This window comes from Saimiri boliviensis, chromosome 2 (assembly GCF_048565385.1).
Source record: "Saimiri boliviensis isolate mSaiBol1 chromosome 2, mSaiBol1.pri, whole genome shotgun sequence".
Taxonomy (NCBI): domain Eukaryota; kingdom Metazoa; phylum Chordata; class Mammalia; order Primates; family Cebidae; genus Saimiri; species Saimiri boliviensis.
The window spans coordinates 4,482,161-4,503,765 of record NC_133450.1 but is presented as its reverse complement, the minus strand read 5'-3'; the positions used below and the strand labels follow the sequence as shown (position 1 = coordinate 4,503,765).

Genomic DNA, 21,605 nt, shown 5'->3' with positions numbered 1-21,605 from the left:
CCAGCAAAGGTCATTCATTCATTAACCACTTATTAGATTTCTAACCTGTGCCAAGTGGTAAAGCACCCCAACAGATCACCACCACCCATCTTACTAATAAGGGGCCTGGTTGACATTGGTGCATTCAGCATACAGAGGTCAGGGGAAGCATCACAGAAAGGCATGGTTTGAGCTCTGTGCCAAATAGTGGGTTAGAAATTGGCAAAGCAAGGATGCTTCAGGCAAAGGGACCCCCATATGCAAAGGCATGGAGGCATGACAGTGTCTGGAGCCCATGACATATGGGAACTATAATGGGTCACCACCCATTACAGACTAGAAAGCAAGATGGGAGTCTGGACTGTGGAAGACCTGGGTGCTGGGATGCAGGGTGAGAGCTTTCTCATAAAGTGGTAGGAAACTAAGAAGGGTCTTGGAGCAGCAGTAGGGTGTGATCTCATCTGTGTTGGAAAGGTCTCTGCATGAAAATAGGAGAAACTCAAGGGAAAAAATTAAATGCAGTAAGAGCAGGTTTCAGGCAACCAAGAGTGAGCCCGCAGTCAAACCACTGAGCCACAGGCCAGACTTTCATACTAAAATCTCCAACAGATTTTTTAAAAAAAATCAGTGGTTTGCCTTCCTTGACCTCACAAGTTGCTTTGGGATTAACCCTCTGACACCATTTTCTGGCAAATAAATCATGGCCCCACCAAGGATTAACATTGGGACCCTTCTTGGCTGGGAGACAGACACAGAGCTTCAAACCCCACTGCAGCTGCAGGGGCACGTAGGATGCCATAAATGAGGCTAGCTGTATGCAGGGGACGCTGCAAGCCCTGTTGGAGGGGCCTGTTGTCTGAGCCTCGCCTGCAGCTGAAGAGATAAGAATCTACAACTGCAGCCACAGGAAATGACAAAGCAGTGACTGATCAGGGAGCTGCTGCACAGGGCTCATTACGGCGCTTGCCAGTGGGCGAGACACCCTTATCAGGGAGAAAATTGCATCAGGCCTCCTGAATTACTAGCGATTGGAAGCAGATTTCTTGGGACTCACTTTGTTAGATACCTAATGAGCGGGATACAGGCCGGCAGAGCCCAAAGCCGGCGGGGCGAGGGACAAATGTCTTTGTTAAACAGAATTTGTCAGTTTCCGCTCCAGGCTCCCTGGGGAGTGTTCAGGGCCAGCTAATTGAATTAAGAGCCTGTGCGGTCCAACGAGAAGGCTCAGGGCGGGGCGAGAGGCAGGCAGGCCGGAAGGAGGGCACTTTCAGCACCAAGGACAGCAGCTGCAGCCTGGCTAGTCCGTAATTGCCGGGCAGGCTGGAACTGTTACATTTTGCATGATTGGGGATCTAGGGGAAGGAGTGGGTAGGAGGAAGGCAGAGGATGTTGTGGGGAGAGGGGAGACAGGTGACCTAAGAAGCCTCAAGCCTGTGATGCCATTGGTCTGGTCTGTCTCAACAGACCCCATTCTGCTAGCAACAGTGAGTGCTGGGACAAGTGAGGAAGGGGTGTCTTCTCCCCCACCCTGGCACTCACATGTGGTGTGGGCCGCTGCAACAACACAGAGAGCAGTGGGCTGAATCCTGGGTCTGAGCTAGTGCGTGGCCATGCATCTCTTTGAGCTTTCAAAGTCAATCTCCAATTACAGCCTTAATGAAGCAGGATGTGCTGCAGCCACGAAGCCACAGGGCCAGGGGCCACTTGTCAGCCCCAAGCTCCTCCAGCAGGTGGGGCAAGGCTTGTCAAATACAGAGGCAAATAAGCAGGATCGTGGGGGTGGGCCAGCAGCCCCCACTCTACCTGGAGGAAAGGAGGAGAGTGAGATAAGGCTGGGCTTGAATAGGGAGGAGTTAGTCTCCAAGGCCCTCCCCATCCTCCACCCTGACTCACTACCTCCAATGGGTTAGCTTTCTCTATGGTTTCAGGCAGCCTGGCCCTCTCTGTGGTCTCAGACAAGCTCCCTTCCTTAAGAAGCAAAGGGCCAAGGGCATAATTTCCTCCCCCAAATGTGAGCTGATTGAAGCTTTGGAGTCTGGAGAGGCAAAGCTGACCCTAAAGAAGGAGAACTATTGGGGAGAATTTAGACACAATGGGCCTCTTGGTGCCCCTCACTTCACATGACAAAATCAACCGCCTTGGATATGCTCTGCAAGATCTGTGCCATTTAGAGGTCTAAAGATTTCACTGTAAAAGTCACCTCTCCATTTTGCCTTCAAAACCCAGGCCAGGATGGATCCTGGCAAAGTTGAATGGGACAGAAGAATGGGAAGGTGGGCAGAAACCTGCAGGGTGGGGAGGTACAGCCATGGGAGCAGATCCTGGCCAGGGCCAGCCCCAGAATAGGACAGGACAGAACCACTGAGTCTGGCAGGCACTACAGGAAAGGTAGCTGTAGCAGAGATGGGCAGGGTGCATTTAAAGTCCATAAGTAGGCCGGGCGCGGTGGCTCAAGCCTGTAATCCCAGCACTTTGGGAGGCCGAGGCGGGTGGATCACGAGGTCGAGAGATCGAGACCATCCTGGTCAACATGGTGAAACCCCGTCTCTACTAAAAATACAAAACATTAGCTGGGCATGGTGGCGTGTGCCTGTAATCCCAGCTACTCAGGAGGCTGAGGCAGGAGAATTGCCTGAACCCAGGAGGCGGAGGTTGCGGTGAGCCGAGATCGCGCCATTGCACTCCAGCCTGGGTCACAAGAGTGAAACTCTGTCTCAAAAAAAAAAAAAAAAGTCCATAAGTACTCTGCCTTCCCTGCCTTCCTTCTCAGAACCCACCACCACTCCCACCTCACCCCATAAGAGACTGACGGAGTAAAGGCACTGGTCTGGACTGAGGGGTTGGTCTCACCTTTATTTTAGCTTTGGGATGAAATCAAATGAACTACACGTAGTAAATTTCAGAATCCACATAAAAGTACCTGGTGAGTGCCCAGCTCTGAACAAGGGCTCAGTAAATGTGAGCTCTCGGTTATTGCATTGACCCATCTGGTGTTAGGGCCACACCAAGTAGATGTCAGGGAGACAGGCTGTGGGGGAGGGAACTCCCTTTCAATTGTCTCTGCTTTCAGTACTGATGGGGGCACCTCTGGAGACCTCTCCCTTGATTTCATTACTTCTACTTCCTCCCCTAACTGGATTAGATGGCAGTCTATGAAATCCAGGGCATGGAGATTGGCTTTCTGCCTGGAAATGAGGAGAAATGTCATTATAGGTTCCTGAATTAGCATCTCACCCCAGCCCCAGGGGCCACCTGGTCAACGGGAAGGTGGTCTTTGCCTTCTAGTTATGCTTTCCTTCATTCTCCCCTGCATCCGCCCTTCCATCCATTCATCCACCCACTCATTCATTCATCCACCCAATATGCATTTTGTAGCTCTCCCTCTGCTGCCAATCTAGTGTTCAACTGTTCTGAGAAGGAGACAGATGTGGTACTTTTCCCCATCTAAAACACATGGCCAGAAAACCCTAAACCATCTGACTCAGATGCTACCCTGGGTGCCTTCATATCAGTGGGGAGCCTCCAAGTGAATCCTGCCTTCTGTGAGTGATAGCTAGCAGGAGGACCAGGTGGGAGAGACAGCCAGGCCTGATGCCCACAGACAAAACAGGCACAGGAGTCTTGGTCGTGAAGTGCAGTAGGCAGACTGCCAAAGTCAGCCTCGGGGTCCCCCAGTGTCCCACTCTTCCCATTCCAAGAGTCTTGTTATAGCTGCTTTCTCTTTGGCATTGTCTATTTTGCACCCATTTGATGGGGAGTTGGGGATACAGAGCCCAGACTTAACCAAATGCCCCTGTGTACTTGTGTGACTGTCCCTTACTCTATAAACACAGCCTGAAAAGGCTTCGCATTAATGAATTTCTGCACAGCAAATTTTATTTGAAAGGGACACAAAGGCATAATTACTTAAAAGAATTTCAGTGGTAAAGTGAAGGGTCCTTGTCCCGATTCATTGAGTTAGTATGCATGGACTTTCCTAGAGGAACCACTTAAAGAGAGGCCCACCTGCACTCATTCTCTCTCTGGTTGTTCAGGGTCAAACACCCGGGCACCTCTAACTCTGAGCACATCTGTACTGGTTGGCAGTGTGCCTACTGCTCTATTTATTTCTAGCACAAGACTCCAGACAGTGGAATAATTTGTCTGCTATGCAGCCAAGAGAGGATTCCAACAGCTGGTGCAGGGTGGAGCTGGCTCACCTTTGAGGTCCCTGCAAACCCTAGGACTGCATGATTCTTTGAACAATGAGTATGTTTTAGAGATAGCCATGGATTTCCAACAGAGCTTTAAAGTAACCCCTCCCCAAAGGAAGCACAGACATGTCCCTAAGCCCAAGGAACTTGAAGTTTTATTAGAAAAACAAGAATAGCAGGCAAGTCTGGAATTAGAGAGCAGTGAAAACACAGCCAGCCAACTGCTAGACCAGAAGAACCCAGAACACCTACAAGCCAGTGTGAGCTGAGACATCAAGGCATCCTTGGGCAGGGAGGCCGGTATTTGAGTGGCGTCAGATTTTAGACGCATGAGAGTGATGGTCACGCCAAGAGAGAAGGAGGAGAACAGGAAAAGGAACACGGAAGGAGCCAAAGGTTCATCAGAATATACGGAGAGGAGAGACTCTGTGCTTAACGGGTAGTACTATCGAAGGGTGATAGAGGAGATAAGATGCAACATGGGTCTGCATAGCAAAGGGTGTAAACAAAATCTAGGATTGTAGAAGCTGTTGTTACTGTACCAGGTGTGGGTGTCAGAGATGGCATCGTTCATTTATTCTTCCGCCAAACATGTCTTGAGCACCTACAGTGAGCCAGACACTAGGGACAGACAAAGTTTCTTGCTTAATGGGACGCCCATCCTAGCATGGGCATTGCAGGAGGGAGGCAGTGAAAAAGTCGATGAATTTTCAAATTTTTTGATAGAGTAAGTGCTATGAACACAGTAAAATGGGGTAAGTGAATAGAGAGTTTATTGGAAATGGGATTACTTTAGACAGAGTGGGCCTCTATCGCAAAAGGCAGGGACCCTCTGAGAAGACCAATTCCGGGCTGAGACCTGCATGATAAGGAGACAGCGCATAAAGATCCCGAGGACCTCTGGGAGGAGGACAGCAAATGCAAAGGCCCTGAGGCAGGAGAGAGCTTGGCTTGCGGAGGAACAGCAAGAGACTTGTTGTTGGGGCCCGGTGGGCAAAGGGCCAGATGGTAGGAGGTGTACACAAGCCAGACATACAGGGCCTCCTGAACCAAGAGGAGAAGAGGCTTGAGGTATAGAAGGTGTGTTTATGGTGGATGGTCGCAGAGAAGGGGCCTGTCCCGAAGTTTCTCTGTACCTTCTCTTCTCAGAGACCAGAAAACTTCTTGACACCGAACAACAGCAAGGCTCTTCCTACCTTGGACCCCAAGATCCTAGATGAGAAGCTGGGAACCATCCGAGAGTCCTGGTCCAAGGCCACAGTGAGCTCCACAATGGACTTGAGCACTCCCACTCCACAGGAAGTAGAGGAGGAGCCTCCGGTGCCTGAGATGTCCCGTGACACAGTGAGTGTCTCTCCCCAGGTGGGAAGGGCCGGGGCAGGGACGAGGCCATGGGAAGGGGACTTGGCTGCCATCTGCAGGACTGGTTCATGCCTCAGGTGGCCAGCAGACCTCCCGTTAGGCACTCTGCATGTGAGTTACCCCAAAGTCAAACTGCTGAGAGCTGTGGCTTCATTTGCAGAGTCCCTTCACCTTTTGAGTGGAAGACTCTTGTGTTATTTCATTCAAAGCAAACCCATGTGACGCTTGTAAGCCAGGGTTCCATTTACGTGTGTAGGCATCAACTCAGAACTTCCTGAGGTACATGACCACTGGGTAGTGGGAAGCACCCTTAAGAGATTCGTTTTAACTTATAACAGGAGAAATTGGAGCTCAGAAAGAGGACACCAATTTTGGTGACAGAGTCTGTGTCCTCCTTCATGGGAGCTGCTGTGTCTTCCTGTTGCCGGTTGAGCAGATGCTCAGGAAGGGCTGGTGGAGGTGGCCAAAGTGACGTCCTAATTTGCTGAGGGGTCAGTGCTGGGTCTCAACCCTTGTTGCAGAGTGCTAAAGAATGGGCCACCAAAGAGACAGTCCAGGGAGGTGCTGCCAGTAACCGTGGCTGAATTCTTGTGTGGCTTCCTCCCATCTTCCACAGCGGGTCCCATGAGGAACGCTGCTCTGGAGGATCTTGAGAAAAGGCCCCAGACAAGGCCACCAGTCCATAGGGAAGCCCAAGGCATCCTCCTTCCAGGACCTGACCTCCTCCACCGACAGCCTCCTCATCTTCCCCTGGCACTTCTGCACCTTTCTGGAACATGTCCCATCAGACAACTAGGAAGGCTGGCTGGTTGCTGGGCATGGCCAGGTGCTTCCACATGAGCAGCCCTGCCCACCCTGGAGCAGAGTTGTCCCTGTCAGGTGCCACAGCACTCACGGGCCATCTTTATATTTCCTCCTCTCACCTCGGGCCCTTGGGGAAACAGCCCTTGGGATCAACATCCAGCTCAGCCATAAACGGCATTGAAATAAAGAAACCATGTCTTTGGAAATTTGGGGCAGCATAAATAACCCACTTCCTTCTGCCCTCCCCACATTCTGGCCACGTGGTTCCCCCTTCTTGTGCCTCTAAGCAGAGATAGTAAAGGAAAGAGAGGCCCGGCACATGCCCACATCTGTAATCTCACCACTTGGGCAGGCCGAGGTGGGAGGATCACTTGAGCCCAGAAGTTCAAGACCAGCCCTGGCAACATAGAGATCCTGTCTCTGTAAAAAATTCAAAAAATTAGCCAGACATGGTGGTGCATGTGTGTAGTCTCAGCTACTTAGGAGCCTGAGGCAGGAAGATCACTCGAACTTGGGAAGTCGAGGTTGCAGTGAGCTATGATTGCGCCCCTGTACTCCAGTTTGAGTGACAGAACAAGACCCTGTCTCAGGAGAAAAACAAAACAAAAGAAAAAACAGGCCAGGAAAGAAAGAAAAGGGAAGGTGCCACCACGGGGAAAGGAATATGGGAGGGGAGGACAAAGATGAAGGCGTCCCTCCCTGATCTCAGCTCTTCGGAGGGCTGAGAGCAACCTCTCCTGCTCGGCTGCCCGGGGGGGGGCAACCAGCCAAGCCTCCACCCTTCCCAAGTTAAGCCCATGCCTTCTCCCAAGGATGCCGACCTCAGCCCCTGAATCACACTACTTCTGGGAGCAGGAGCCTCAAGCACCTCCTGGCTGGGCAAGCCTCTCACATCAGCCAGCTGGGCACTGACACAGCACAACCAAGGAGGGGGAAGTACCCAGCCCCACTCCTGGTATTGGGCATGGGAGGGACTCCTTCATTCAGAGTCTGCTGGGTAAAGCATCCAAGGTCTGAACTGAGGTCAACAGGTTTGAGAGTCTGGATTATTTGAGAGAAACCAGATACAGATGTTTTAATACCACGGATTTTTTTTTGTGGGAAGTGAGACACAAATGGCGGGAGCGGGTTGGGTTGGAGTCTGCACTGTGCTTACAAAATGCGACGATGATGGTGATGATGATGATGGTGACGATGGTGGTGATGATGATGATGATGATGATGGTGATGATGGTGATGATGGTGATGATGGTGATTGATGATGGTGATGATGATGGTGGTGATGATGATGGTGATGATGATGGTGATGGTGATGATGATGGTGATGATGATGATGGTGATGGTGATGGTGATTGATGATGGTGATGATGATGGTGGTGATGATGATGGTGATGATGATGGTGATGGTGATGATGATGATGATGTTGATGGTGATGATGGTGATGGTGATGATGATGATGGTGATGTGATGATGGTGATGGTGATGGTGATGATGATGATGGTGATGATGGTGATCATGATGGTGATGGTAATGATGATGATGGTAATGGTGATGATGGTGATGGTGATGATGATGGTGGTGATGATGATGATGATGGTGATGATGAAGGAGGAGGAGCAGAGAGGAAAAAACGGAGTGTATGAAGAAATGGCCTTTAAACATAGAATGGATCTGAGAGGGGGGCAATATAAACAGTGTTTCAACATCTGAAAGAATATTAGAACAACGTGTGCAGTGGCCAGTCTTGATTTTCTCTTAAGGATTAAACCAGAAGAGATGGGATCAGACTGCAGCTTGAGAAGTCAAAGTTAACAATAAGGAGGAAGTGTTTTTTGTTGTTTTTGTTGTTGTTGTTGTTTTGTTTGTTTTAAGATGGAGTTTGGCTCTTGTTGCCGAGGCTGGAGTGCAATGGCACAATCTCAGCTCACCGCAACCTCCGCCTCCCAAGTACAAGCAATTCTCCTGCCTCAGCCCCCGAGTAGCTGGGATTATAGGTGCCCACCACCATGGCCAGTTAATTTTGTATTTTTAGTAGAGACGGGGTTTCTCCATGTTGGTCAGTATGGTCTCAAACTCCTGACCTCAGGTGATCCGCCCGCCTTGGTCTCTCAAAGCTCTGGGACTACAGGCGTGAGCCACCGCGCCCTGCCAGGAGGAAGTGTTTTTGAGCAATAGCAACCATTGTGAGTGACAGAGAAGGGGAGGAGAAGGGGCCTGGGAGCGCTAAGGTGGGATTCTGGGAGGTTCTGAGTGATAACAAAGGGTCAGGGCTGCCCCTTACCCACATACTGCAGAGGTGTTGTGAGCTGGGTCTGATGGAGAACTCACTCAAGCATGCCCACCCTGGGCATCACCCCCAGCACTCCCTTCAGTGGCTCATTCACCCAGAAAGAGTGCTCCTGGTCCCTCTACCCTCTGTCTTGCTGGACACCTGGTGAGGCCTTAAGGGCTGGCTGCTAGCCCTGGTTTGCTCCCGGGTTAGGGCCGCTCAGCCACCACCATCCAGCCCTTGAACGAAAGAGCCCACTGACTTCCATGCCTCTGGGCTCCAGGGCCCTGCCCAGGCCTGGCCCAAGACAGATGTTGGTAAATGTTTATTGGGCAATGGAATAGCACCCCTGGCTGGGCAGCAAGAGAACCAGAAAGAAGCTCAGAAAGTAACTAGATCCTCTCATTTTGCAAAGGGTGGCAGTGAGATGGCCCAGGGATGGGCAGGAATGGGCCTGCCCAAGGCTTCCTGACATGGCAGTCTCATGCTGCCTTGCATCCAGCCAAGGAAACACTAGACTGTACAGAGGCCTGCCTGCTCAGCCAACCTGGCACCATCGGGTCCCCCAAAGACTCACGGAGGGGCAGCGGCCATGCTTCTCTCCCTTACCCATCCCACTCTGCTCCAGGCGCCTCGTCCCTCCTTGTTTCTGACTCTTAACTACGTCCTTGTTTATCCTCTCACCCCTGGTTCGGTTCCCCAACTCATCATCTCTCTGTCTCACTCCCTCTCTCACTCTCCTCGCTCTCTCTCACTCTCCTCAGCTTTACCAGGCTGGCTATTTCTACCTCTGACCCTTTGCCCTAGTTGGAGCCTAGAGACCCAGCCCCCAGCCCCAGCTCCTCCCCACTGGCCAGAGCCCAGAGGGATCACGACAGGACCCCAACACACACATGCTGGTAGATCCCAGTTACAGGCAATAGAACGTGGGTGGGTAGCAACAGCGTACAGCTCTGCGACAAGCCCAGGTAGCGCAGCTGTGTGGCAGTGGGTCACTGTTCCATAGCAACCGAACAAAATTACATAGCAATGGATGAACTCAGCGACCAAGAGGCACAGTGACAAGCAATCGAAGGTGGCCGTGGAGTGGTGGAGTGGAGTTGCATAGCAATAGACCCAAGCCGTAGCATGTCACACAGCCCCGCACTGCAGGAGGGCGCAATCACAGGAATGAGTCCCGAGTGCAGTGTGGAAGCTGTGGGCGGAGGTACAGAGCAGTAGAGGATCCTTCGGTAGCACTGGGACACAACTGAGAAGCAGTGGCACGTTCACAGTGTGTGTGGCTCCTGGACATGCGGTGGCCGGTAGCAGGGCCCCGGGCTGGAGCAGCGGGCGCCCGCGACATGGCAGTGGCTGTGTAGAAGAACCGCCTCCCTCCCGCTGGGCCGTGGCCTCTGGCTGAGCCTCTTGGCATCCCCTAATGTCTGAAGTGCGTTTGTCTATATCCAGTCTCATCGTGCGTTCCCCAGGGGCCGAAAAACAATTTGATTTCTGATTCCCTTCAGATCCTACTTCAGCTTAATAAGAAATTGCACACTTTCTGCAGAGAAAAGCACCTTGGGAGCGGAAGGGGGTGGAGAGGAGGAGGTCTGTGCCTCTCCCTGCGTTGCTGCCTCCTGCCCTCGGGCCTGCCCATCGCACCCCGACAGCCTGCTGAGGCCACGGCGGCTCCCTGCCCCTGGATGTGCCCTTGATTCACCTCCTTCCCCAGCTGCAGCCCAGCCACTTCCCACCTTGGAATACTTGGCTTTGACCCAGGCCTCTCGGGTTCCGTTTTGTCAACATGGTACAAAGCTCTGGTCTCGGGCGGGCCCGCTGAAGGTCAAGGTCCCATGGGTATGGTCTTGGGTCAAGTGTAGGGCCTGAGGCAGAGGCAGAGGAAACCTTCTCCCCCTCCTGAGCAGCTCGGGAAGCCATTGGGAAGAGGTGAGCCTTGAAGTGAGCATGAAGAGTGAGATGTTCAGGTTCAACCTGAACATGGCAACTCTCCAAACAGTCAACAACCTGCAAGCATCCGCCTTCCACTCTCTGGGCACCCTGCGCCCACCTCACGTGAGGCCAGGCCATGTCTCCCAACACCAGGAGGGGGGCAGGTAAGCCGAGGGGCCTCCAGGTCACCTCTAGATGGACCGACTTCCACCACAAAGGGCTTCTGAAACTCCTGCCGTGCGCCTGGGCTCCCCATTCCTCCAGCCAGTCAGAAAATCAGAACTCTCCACCCGGCCATGTGTCCAGCCCTGTGTCCAGCTGGCCAGGGACGTGGGGACAAAGAGGCCCAGGACCCCAGCTCTGGGAATTCCCCAGCAGACAGGAGCGAGCCATACCCAGGGAGATGATTAGTGGCGTGGGGTAGGTACACAGTAAATATTTGGTGGGGATGAACAGACAAAGGAGAGGCGTGGTTGGGACAATGTAGCTTTTTAACTGCCACACTTACCCAGGACTGCTGGACACACCTAGTGAGTCCTCAGTGAATGAGAGAGGAGCTGGGGGAGAGGCAGACAAGGAAGGCTTCCTGGAGGAGGCAGGCTATGCTTTGGATAGAGAGGCAGATGTGGTCATTTGCTATGCAGGAAGTGTATATTTAGCGCTGTTTCTAGTGCAGAAATTCAAGCACAGGGTTGCCTCTCTCCTCTCCCTGCCTCTCCTGCCCTTTCTCTCTCCCTCTCTCTCTCTCTCTCTCCCTCTCTCTCTCTCTCTCCCTGCTCCTCCTCCTCCTCCCTCCCTCTCCTTTTCTCTCTCTCTCTCTGTCTCCTGTTTCCCTCCCTCCTTCTGCCTTGCTCAGAGGAGATGTGTGGCAGACCAGAGGGCCCTCATACCAGGAGATGAATAATTGACAAGGGTTGTTAAAAGATTCAGTGGAGTTTTTCCAACCTCCGCACGCTGGAATAACTCATTTTTTTCATTCTGTCTTTGAAAGCCTTTTCCCTCCCTCCACTGGTCTCCTCACATCCCCGCCCCCTCCAAGCATGTCGCTTTTGTTTCTCTTCCTTTCTTGAGTCTGCTGGACCCTAGAACAATTCAGCCTTAATCTCTCAGTTTCTCTACCTCCCTTCCCCGGCTTCCCCCACCCCACTTACCCTGCCTCTGAGGGCGTCGGTCGACTTCAGCGGAGACAGTGTCATATCGTGAGTGCCGAGAAGGAGGACCACAGCAGCTGTGGCCTCTCCCAGGTCCCGCAGTGGCAGAGGTGGGGGCTCGGTCCTCAGGAAGGCAGGCCTTCCAGCACAGGGACCCCTTTCCTCGAAGACAGGCGGAGAGGTGCTCTGGGGACGCCGGGTGTCCGTGTGCCCTGGTGTCTCCATCTATAGCACGGGAGAGTTGCTCACCCTACCCTACCTGCCCCTCAGACTCAGATGGGAGAGTGAGACCCCACAGAAAGGGAGGCCGGCCATGTAGCAAAGACACCCCCTAGCCTGGCCCTTTCTGTCCAGCTGGCATGGCCCTGGGGTGACCACCCATCCCTACTGCCCAGAACTGAGGGGTTTCCAGGCTATGGGGTGTTCAGTGCTTAAACCAAGGCAGTCTCAGGAAAACCTGGATGGACGCCACCCTACATGGCACAGAAATCTCCCCTGCCCCAGGTCTGCCCCACTGGAGGGTGCACCCCACCTGCGCAGCCTGGCCCAGCTCCACGCTGTCCTTGCACTCACACTGCTACCACTGCTCCTGGAAGTGACCTTGAAATTCCTTCCCCTCTCTGGGCCCCAGTTCCTGCCTTCGACAGCTCAGGAGGTGGGAGCAGATGTTCCCAAGTACCCTGTGGCTCCTGCACTGTGGCAGGAGGCTTGGTTCTGCCCCCACGCCCACGCCCAGGATGGGGGCTGCAGCCTGGTGAGGCTGGCAGAGGTCTGACCCAGCCTCCACTCCTCAGCACCACCTGCTGGCAGGTGCCCTCTGAGCAGGAGCCTTCTGAGGCTGCCAGCAGCAGTCACCAGGGAAGGGACTTGGAGCACCCCTGCACACTGCCCACGTCAGTGGCAACAAGCAGCAGGAACATCAGCCCGGGGTGGTGGCATCGCAAAGCCCCAGGAGTCTGGAATTGGTCCCCAGGAGCAGGAATAAGCAGGCCTCCCAGGGCCACTAGTTCAGGCACCAAGCCCACCCTGGGAGCAGGGTCACCTAGGGCCTGGGAGTCCAAGAGGACCCAGGGCCCCAGCTCCGTTGGAATCAAGAGAGGCAGAGGAACTGCAAGAGACCAGACCCAGCCAGGGCCTCCAAACAGATGCCCCAACTCAGCGCTCTTCAGGCCATCCCACGCCAGCCACAAGACACATTCCCAAAACGCTGGCCACCCCTCAGTCTCCGTAGCCCCTGACTCTGCTGCCCAGTGTGACTGCCCCACCTGCCGGGTTTGTCCTCTCTCTCAGTCATCTCTCCAAGCACCCCTGTTCTATGCAGCACACACCCACGAGCTCCCAGGCCCAGCTCCCCACAGGCAGGAAGGCTTCTCAGGGCCCCACCCTCCTCAGCTCCTCCCCTGCGGCTCCTTCCTGCAGGCCCTGAGCTGGGAGCACCCCGTGCGCGTGTGGACAGGGGCTGGAGGGGGTCTGACAAATAAATACTAAAGACGGGGCATCAGACCTGAGCCAGGGCTGAGAACACTCCACCTCTTCTCCCCTTCCTCTCCCTCCCCCAGCTCTGACCTTTGATTCTTCCAGTTCCTAAACACAATCGCACACAGCGCTTACCGAGCATTTTAGTAAGAGAGGGAGGGGGAGCGGGGGAGGGGGAGGGTGGAGAGGAAGAAATAGGATCACATCCCACAGGCCTCCGTCAGCTCCCTCTGCAGACCCCTCCTCTCATCTGCGTAGCTCTTGCAGGCTTGAGTTCCGTCTCCACCACTCCAGAGCTGTGTGGCCTTGGATGAATCACCCCGCCTCTCTGATCCTGTCTCCTCCTCGTTAAGTGGAGGGAATACTGTCACCCTGTCCACCTCTTGAGACTATGGGGAGGATTGAGGGGCAGTGTGTTGGAAACAAGAGAATGAGGGGCAGTGTGTTGGAAACTGTGAAGGGCCGTCCACTTTGCAGAAGACTTAATAGTCACTGTGTTCATGGGGCCCTGCCATCAAGACTGTGAACAAAAAGAGGAAGCAAAACTCCCCCGGGTCTTTCCCTCAGACCCTTTCTCCGGCAGGGCTGTTCCCAGACCCCTGACCCACTTCTCCTCCCTCCTGCCCCCAAGCCTCCCAGTCTCAGCGGGCCATTCTCCGCCCCCATCCATCACCTGAGACTAAAGAGATTAATAAACGGGACTCATAACTCAGCTGCTGGGATGCAGCAGATATTTACGGCTCCGTTTCAATTTGCAGCGAGATTAAGTGTTTGTCGATTTATTGTCTCTTGGTGTGTGCAAGCGGCTGAGCAAGGCCCCCTGCCGGCCAGTCCCCTCCCCCACTCCACATGCCCCACACATGTGTGGGCTCCTCGATTTCCACTCCTAGCCCCCGGCCCTGGAGCTGGTAGGGAGCCCGGTGCTGTCCTGCCAGGCAAAACTACAGGGCACTCGGTGGTCCCGTCTTCCTGACCAACCTGGCCAGGTCCCTAAGCTGATTAGAGAGCCCACTCACCCTCCTCCCGCCTTGTCTCTCCCCACCTGGTATATGTGCCCTGGATCCCAAGCTCCACCCTTCTAGAACACCCCCTCAGTTCCCAAGACCCCTCCCTGCCCAAATGGGCCTGAACCTGCTTTTTTTTTTTTTTTTTTTTTTTTTTGGCAGAGTCTTGCTCTGTCACCCAGGCTGGAGTGCAGTGGCGCGATCTCGGCTCACCGCACCCTCTGCCTCCCCGGTTCCAGCGATTCTCCTGCCTCAGCCTCCCAAGTAGCTGGGATTACTGGCGCCCATCACCGCACCTGGCTAATTTTTGTATTTTTAGTACAGATAGGGTTTCACCATGTTGGCCAGGCTGGTCTCAAACTCCTGACCTCAGGTAATCCTCTGGTCTCAGCCTCCCACAGTGCTGGGATTATAGGCGTGAACCACCGCGCTGGACCTGAACCTGCTTTTGAGGGCCATGCAAGCTTCTTTCTGAAGTCCACACTTCTAAGGGTTGAATACTTTTGTGGGGGTGCACCCCGAGGCCCAAGGAGCAATGGCTGTTTGCAGAGGGCACATGCTAGGAGCCTCCATTTCTGCTCTTGTACTGGGCACTACAGACCGTAGGGGTGGGCTTGGAGAGGGGAGGCTTCCATAGAGACAGCCCCCCAGCCTAACTGGGGACAAGCCTGCAGAAGCCAAAAGAAGTGACAGCCCGGGGAGGCAGTTGACCAAGGGAAATGAGACAGCAGGGAAAGAGCGTCACCCCAGGGGCTGAGAGGAAAGGACTCAAACCCCAAGGATGAGCAGTACTTCGGGAGCCAAGAAGGGGGCACGTGAGCACAGGGAGCAAGTGTCTGGCGGCCCCCCACCTTCTCAGATCCCCAGCTGTCTCTCCCTTCCCTGCTGACTTTGTAGTCTGGCATACGCACCTAGTCATTCATTCATTCATTCATGCATGCATTCATTCGACCAGGTATTTTGAGCATCTACTCTGTGCCAAGTCTGGTTATCCACCACACAGATTCCTCCACTCATTTGTGCAGCCCCAGCAGGTATGAGTCCCATTTCCACCACCCAAGAGCTGTGTGGCGTTGAATAAATCACTCTGCCTCTCTGATCCTGTCCCTTCATTGTTAAGTGGAGGAAATATTCTCCCTGCCCCCTGAGGCTTTTGAGAGGACTGACAGCAGAGTGGGTGAACGCACTGGAAACTGCAAAGGGCCGTCCACTTTGGCACTTTGCAGGAGGCTGATTAATAGTCATTGTGTTCCCGGGATCCCTTGAGACTAAGGAGGGTGAAGGGAGGCAGCTGACCCAGGCCTCTCCTCACCCCCTCTCCAGAAGTTCACCCACAAGATGTGTGACAGTCACATAAAGATAATTCCTTACCAGGGTCCCTGTCCTCAAGAAGTCCCAATTCAGCAAGGAGACACATCAGGAATGGGTGGAGGAGAGTATGGTCAAGGCTGGGGCTCAGGCTACTCAGATTGTGGGGACACAGAGGGGGTGGGGTGGACCTAATCCTTACCCCCATCCACCGCTGCCCCAGGTAGAGCACACTCTCTACAGACTGGCCAAATCAGGGCCTGACCCTAAGTACCCAGGGTAAGTCGGCAGATGTCACTGATAAGTAAGAGAGAAAAGCCAGCCAGGCGCTACCGTGGGTTAGTACGAAACCATAGCAGATCTTTGCTTTGTTGGTGGAAGAGAAATGAAATTCCTCTTGTTCGTGCAAGAGGAATCTGCTGGTCTGTGGAGTGGAAATTACGAGTTAGTCTGTGTGTGCCTGTCTCTCTACATGCCTGGCCTGGGGTCTCCCCAAAAGGCACTGTGAGGCCCCAGGGCTAGTCCCTTCCCTGTCTGCACCTCAGTTTCCTTATCTGTATAATGGAGTGAATGCCTCCCTCCAGTGAGGGATGAGAAAGCCTTAGCGGTGTGGAGGAAAGAACGGATGGGATGGGTGGAGTAGTGGACTGGTCAAATCAGGGCCTGACCCTACGTACCCAGAAGATCGGGCTCAGAGGGATGAGGATGAGGTCACTCCGGGCAGAGGCCACCCAGGGAGAGAGGAAATTAACAGCAGAAAGAGTGTTGGGCAGGAGGAGCATCAGGAGACCTGGAGTCAATTCTGACTTGGGGAGTCAGCCTGGCTGACCCTGCTCCTCCTGGGTCTCGGTCTCCCCTTCCGTGGAATGAGGAGCCTGGTCTTGACAATTTCCTCTCCCATCCCAGCAAACAAGGCAGGTGGAAGCAGGGCAGCCTCCTGGCACTGCTCCTTAGTGAGATGGCCTGTGCTGCCGGGTCTTGCTGTCCATCCTTAATTAATGGTGGGCGGTTGAGGCAGGAGTGGAGAGGTCTCGGTAACTAAAGCCAAGATGATGAGGCCATAAATTGCTGAGGGCTTGAATCATCGATTGGTGAGGGTGAGGTGAGCTGTAGAACCAGGAATGAAAGAGTTGCTAACTTGGGAGGTGGGGCTGGTCCCTTCTGCACACTGCAAACCCACCCCGACCTCAGCACTCATTTTAATCACACTAAGTGTTCCCGTCGAGATTCACTGAGCTCTTACTCTGCACCCAGAACTTTAGCCATAATCTCATGTAATCCCCGCTCCAGCCTGAAAAGGAGCATACAATTATCATCCCCAATTTATAGGAGAGGAGGCTAGGGATCGCCCAATAACCCTCCCAGGGCTACCAGACAAGACTGAGGGGGAGTCTTGGCCAAACACATCTGGGGTCTCCAGCCCAGCGCCTCAGCCTTGGCCAAGCCTGGGGACTCAGAAGTCAGGAGCCTGGTGAGCTTGACTCGCCATCTTCCCAGCCCATCCGGGAGGAAGAGCTGCCTCAGTTTCCTAGTAAACACCAAGACAAGCTCTGTGACTGCAGGGCCCCGCCCCCACCCCACGCCCGAGGCCCACCTGGAACATTTAAGAGTACAAGCAAGGCCTGCATACCATATGTCCAAATCCCAGGTAATTGAAAGTTATAAATCAAGCAGAAGCTAGCAAACTCCTAAATATGTTCCATTCCTCTACCTCCATAAATACACCTTATCAACAACCTCAAAGAATTCTCAGATTCCGCATTGGCCCCTGGCAGTGTGGGGAACACCACTCCCAGGCCCCCACCCCACAACCCACCTGTCCCCTTTTCTTCTCGCCCAGCTCAGTCTCAGCCCCACCTATGAGGCTTCGTGTGCACAAGGACATACCGCCACCTTCAGGAGGACAGGTCCTGGAAGCAGGAGAGTGCCAGGATCCCAGTTACCCAGGGCGAGGTCTGAAGCTGGCACATGCTCTGGGTAGGCATGTCCCCTTGGCACCACCACCTCCTCACCCCATGGGAAGGGTTGTGCCTGGAGGAGGGCCAGAGCAGGACCCGCCAACACACGCGGCCCAGGGCTGGAGCCCCTCTTTTCCAGGGCTAAAGGCAGAACCGTCCCTCCCCACCTAGCTCGGCAACTCTATCAGGGTGCACTCCTGAGTTCAGATTAAATGTTTTTCAGTACAATCCAATTTCCTCCAGACACAGGGACTAGAAAAGCCCAATCCATGTGCGCAGACACACACACACACACACACACACACACACACGTTTGGTGCTAAATATACAATCAAGTCCACAGATAATAGAGACCAGCCAGTTCACTCCCAGTTTAATCAGATAAAACGCTCATTCATCGGCTCCTGCCAGCGGCTGCCGTGCCCTCCTTAGGGCGGAGTAGAGGTGGGGGGGCCCTGTGGGGGAAGGGGCTGAGACTCGAGTGGCTTGAGCATGTGGGCTGCGCCTTTAAATCTTCAAAGAGGGGGGACAGCGTTGCCCACGGGGGACTAATTATCCTTCAGCCTTTAGCCAGCTCTTACTCAAACAGACAAAAGGGGGCTGAGCAGCTCTGGTGGTGCTGAGCCTCTGCAGCAGAATCTTTTTCACTCTCAGATATGCAAATCCACCTCCACCGGGCAGACCCTGGGGGTGTCTGCATAGGGGCTCAGGGATTTGGAAGGGCCAGGAAGGGCAAGGGCAGCTGGACCCTCTCAGAGGGCTAGGTTGGAAGGCTGGAGGCATCTCGCTCTTCCTCCTTAAGCTTCTAGAGAGGGTCCCGTGGAGGCCAAGATGAAGGCCCCTCCCTCCCACCTTCTCCTGTATGTGGGTGGGGGGCTCCTGCGGAGGGCCAGAGGGCTTGCTAGGGGAGCTGGCTCAGGCTCTGGGAGCTGACTGTCCAGATGGGACCCTCCTGCCTACCGCAGCCTCCCTCCTCCTAGGACATAGCCACCAGGTGACCTGTCCCAAGCCCAAATCTAGACATGCTGCCCCCCGCCTTGAACCCGGGCATGGTTCCCTCGCCTGCAGCAGGACCTCCTCAGCCTGATGGGCCCTGGAGCCTCTGAAGCCTGTGCCTCAAGCCTTTACCTGAACCCCGAATGTTCTATTCATGCTCAACGGCAGTGGTGCCTACTCCTAGCTCCAGGCTCGTGCTCCTGGCTCACCCCACCTCATATCCCCCGGTGCCTGCCGCGCCCTGGGTGCTCAGTAAGTGTGTGCCCACTGAATGCACAGAATGCCCCTTCCTGAGCAGCTTGGTGGACCAGGGGTGGTCTGGATCACAGAGGTGTTTGCCTTGTGCTCAGCTCCCAGCCAGCACCTACAGGAACCTCAGTCTCTTTAGCTGGGAAATGGGGACAGTGCTAGCCCTTACCCCCAGGCTGGCTGTGAAAACCCCGCAGTGCCTGCAGAGGCTCTGGGAGCCATGAAAAGCTTCTGGCGCCTTGCTGCTCACAGTGGGGGATAAAGAGCATGGTATAGGAGAGTGGAGACGGTCCGGGAACCAGATTCCATCTCTCTCAGCCCCTCCAGGATCCTCATCATATACCACTATTGGCCATTCCCTCAGGGAATCTATTCATCCACTGTGGAGGGCTCTGTGCTCCACCCATTCCATTCCAGACCCGCCAAGTCCCCCACCTGCCGTCTCAGCAGGACAGCCTGGACCGTAAGAATGAGGGGAACTTAAAAACTCTGGGAGAAGCCAGCACAGTGACTTGCCTCTGTAAACCCAGCACTTTGGGAGGCCGAGGCAGGAGGATCACTTGAGACCAGGAGCTTGAGACCAGCCTAGGTAACATAGCGAGACGTCATCTCCACGAAAATTTTTTAAAAATTAACCGAGCATGGTGGCGTGTGCCTGTAATCCTAACAACTCAGGAGGCCGAGGCGGGAAACTTGCTTGAGCCTAAGAGGTCAAGGCTGCCGTGAGTCATGTTGCCGCCACTGCACTCCAGCCTGGGTGACAGAGTGAGACCCTGAGTCAAACAAAATAAAAACAAAAGCAACTCTGGGAGGCGGAATTGGAAACAGGCTTGGTGCAGAAGGCCTGGCGAGTCAGAATTTGAATTCTGAGACCACGTGCGGTGGCTCAAGCCTGTAATCGCAGCCCTTTGGGAGGCCGAGGCGGGTGGATCACGAGGTCAACAGATCGAGACCATCCTGGCCAACATGGTGAAACCCCGTCTCTACTAAAAATACAAAAATTAGCTGGACCTGGTGGTGTGCACCTGTAGTCCCAGCTACTCAGCAGGCAGAGGCAGGAGAATTGCCGGAACTGGGGAGGCGGAGGTTGCAGGGAGCTGAAATCGCACCACTGCGCTCCACCCTATCGACAGAGCAAGCCTCTATCTCAAAAAAAAAAATGTTTTTTTTTTAATTCCGAGGTTGACTCTGAGATGTCTGACGTTGAGGGAGGCATCCCGAGAGACCCAGTGGGAGGGTGCCCGCAGGCAGGGGGCGTGCCGCCCCCAGGAAGTCCCTCCTTTCATTGCCACCTGCGTCTGTGAGGTCTGGGCCCTGGATTGCTATGACCTGGGCAGTGGGCAAGGCTGAGGAGGCTGTGGAGAAGGTTCCCATGGGGGACTCTCAGGAGTGAGGAGGGTGAGGCATGAGAGGAGCCGTGGACAAAAAAGGCCGCGTGACAGGTGGGGGAAGCGGGGTCTCTGAGGGGACCGACTGCCTTGAGGCTCCAGCTTGAAGACGCAAAGCTGAACACAGGGGTTACCGGGGTCCTGATGGCTTGAGCCTGGCAGCAGCGAGGTGGTTTTCCACAGCACAAGGCTGGGGAGGAGGCCTGTAGCCTGGGCTGGAGGCAGAACTGTGGTCCGCCTGGGCAGGGCGCACGGGCGGTAGCACAGGCCCGGAGGCAGGGCAGGCGGTCTCGCCCCACTCACTTCCTGCTCCCTGGCGACACTGAGGTCCCCTCACCCTGATCCCTTCCGCCATCCACGGTTCCTCCCAAGGCTCAAGATGGTCTAGGGCTCCTCGGATCCCCCAAGAGGCCCAGATGCCCAGACAGGGCCCCTTCCCCGAGGCAGAGACCTGGCAGGTGCCCTCAGTATCTCTCTCTCCACACCCCTACCCCAGCGTGCTCTCTCTTGGCCCAGGTGGGACAACCATAGGGACACGGTGGGCACACGCTTCACAAACGAATGATGAGGCGGAGACACGTAAAAACGAGCGCCTGGAATTCAGACGTGGAGAGCACAGTCCTCTAAAGAGACGATGCTCCAAATGACAGGATCTCAGCTCACCAGCTGAAGATGACCAGGAACACGCACGCAGTTTAACAAAATTGCAGTTACTGTGGGTTTATTGACTCGGTGTAGTAAGGGGCTGCAAGCACGGGGAGTTGTGAGGCATCCCTCAAAGAGTGTGCTGGAACGGACCTAGCAGCTTCGGGCTGGTGTTCCCCCTAACTGAGGAAACAGGGCTTTGCTCTGGGTTAGATGCTGTCAGGAGGCGGGCTTAGAGTCAGCATTCTAGGCCACGCGCGGTGGCTCACGCCCGTAATCCCAGCACTTTGGGAGGCCGAGGCAGGCAGATCAACAGCGGTCAGGAGCTCGAGACCAGCCTGGCCCACATGGTGAAATCCCCACCTCTACTAAAAATACAAAAAGTAGCCGGGTGTGGTGGCAGGCGGCTGCAGTCCCCGCTACTCGGGAGGCTGAGGCAAGACAATCACTTGAACCTGGGAGGTGGAGGTTGCAGTGAGTCAAGATGGCACCATTGCACTCCAGCCTGGGTGACAAGAGCAAGACTCCATCTCAAAAAACAAACAAACAAAAAAGAATCAGCATTCTAAGAGTGCATAGGAGTTCTTATCTAGAAGGCGGGAATGACGGTCACTAGTAAAGCAGCAGCAGTCACTCAGATTAGCCAAGAAAGGCAGTGTGGGCATTTCTGTGGTTTGGACCATGACCCTGCTTTATCTGTGTTCACGCACGTTACGGAGTGATCAGAGTGGGTTGGTATGATGTGAACTTCGTTCAACATAAGGACACCAGGGCCGGGCCATGGCGCCAGCTCCCAGCCACCAAGGGCAGCTTCTCTTTCTTGAGAGCTTCAGTGACTCAGAAGAGATGAAAGGGACGGATGCAGCACTGGAGAGACTTTGCTTACGGAATCT

At 54.4% G+C, this 21,605-nt stretch overlaps 1 protein-coding gene across 5 annotated transcripts in view; it reads left to right on the top strand.

The window, feature by feature from the left end:
* Positions 1–21,605, top strand: part of CCDC33 (coiled-coil domain containing 33) — a 123,518-nt gene that overhangs the window by 72,651 nt on the left and 29,262 nt on the right. For all 5 annotated transcript variants that reach the window (XM_074392676.1, XM_010332049.3, XM_074392674.1 and 2 more), the window contains one exon: positions 5,322–5,516. In XM_074392676.1, coding sequence (XP_074248777.1) covers positions 5,322–5,516 — 195 coding nt within the window. The remainder of the gene's footprint in view (positions 1–5,321; positions 5,517–21,605) is intronic.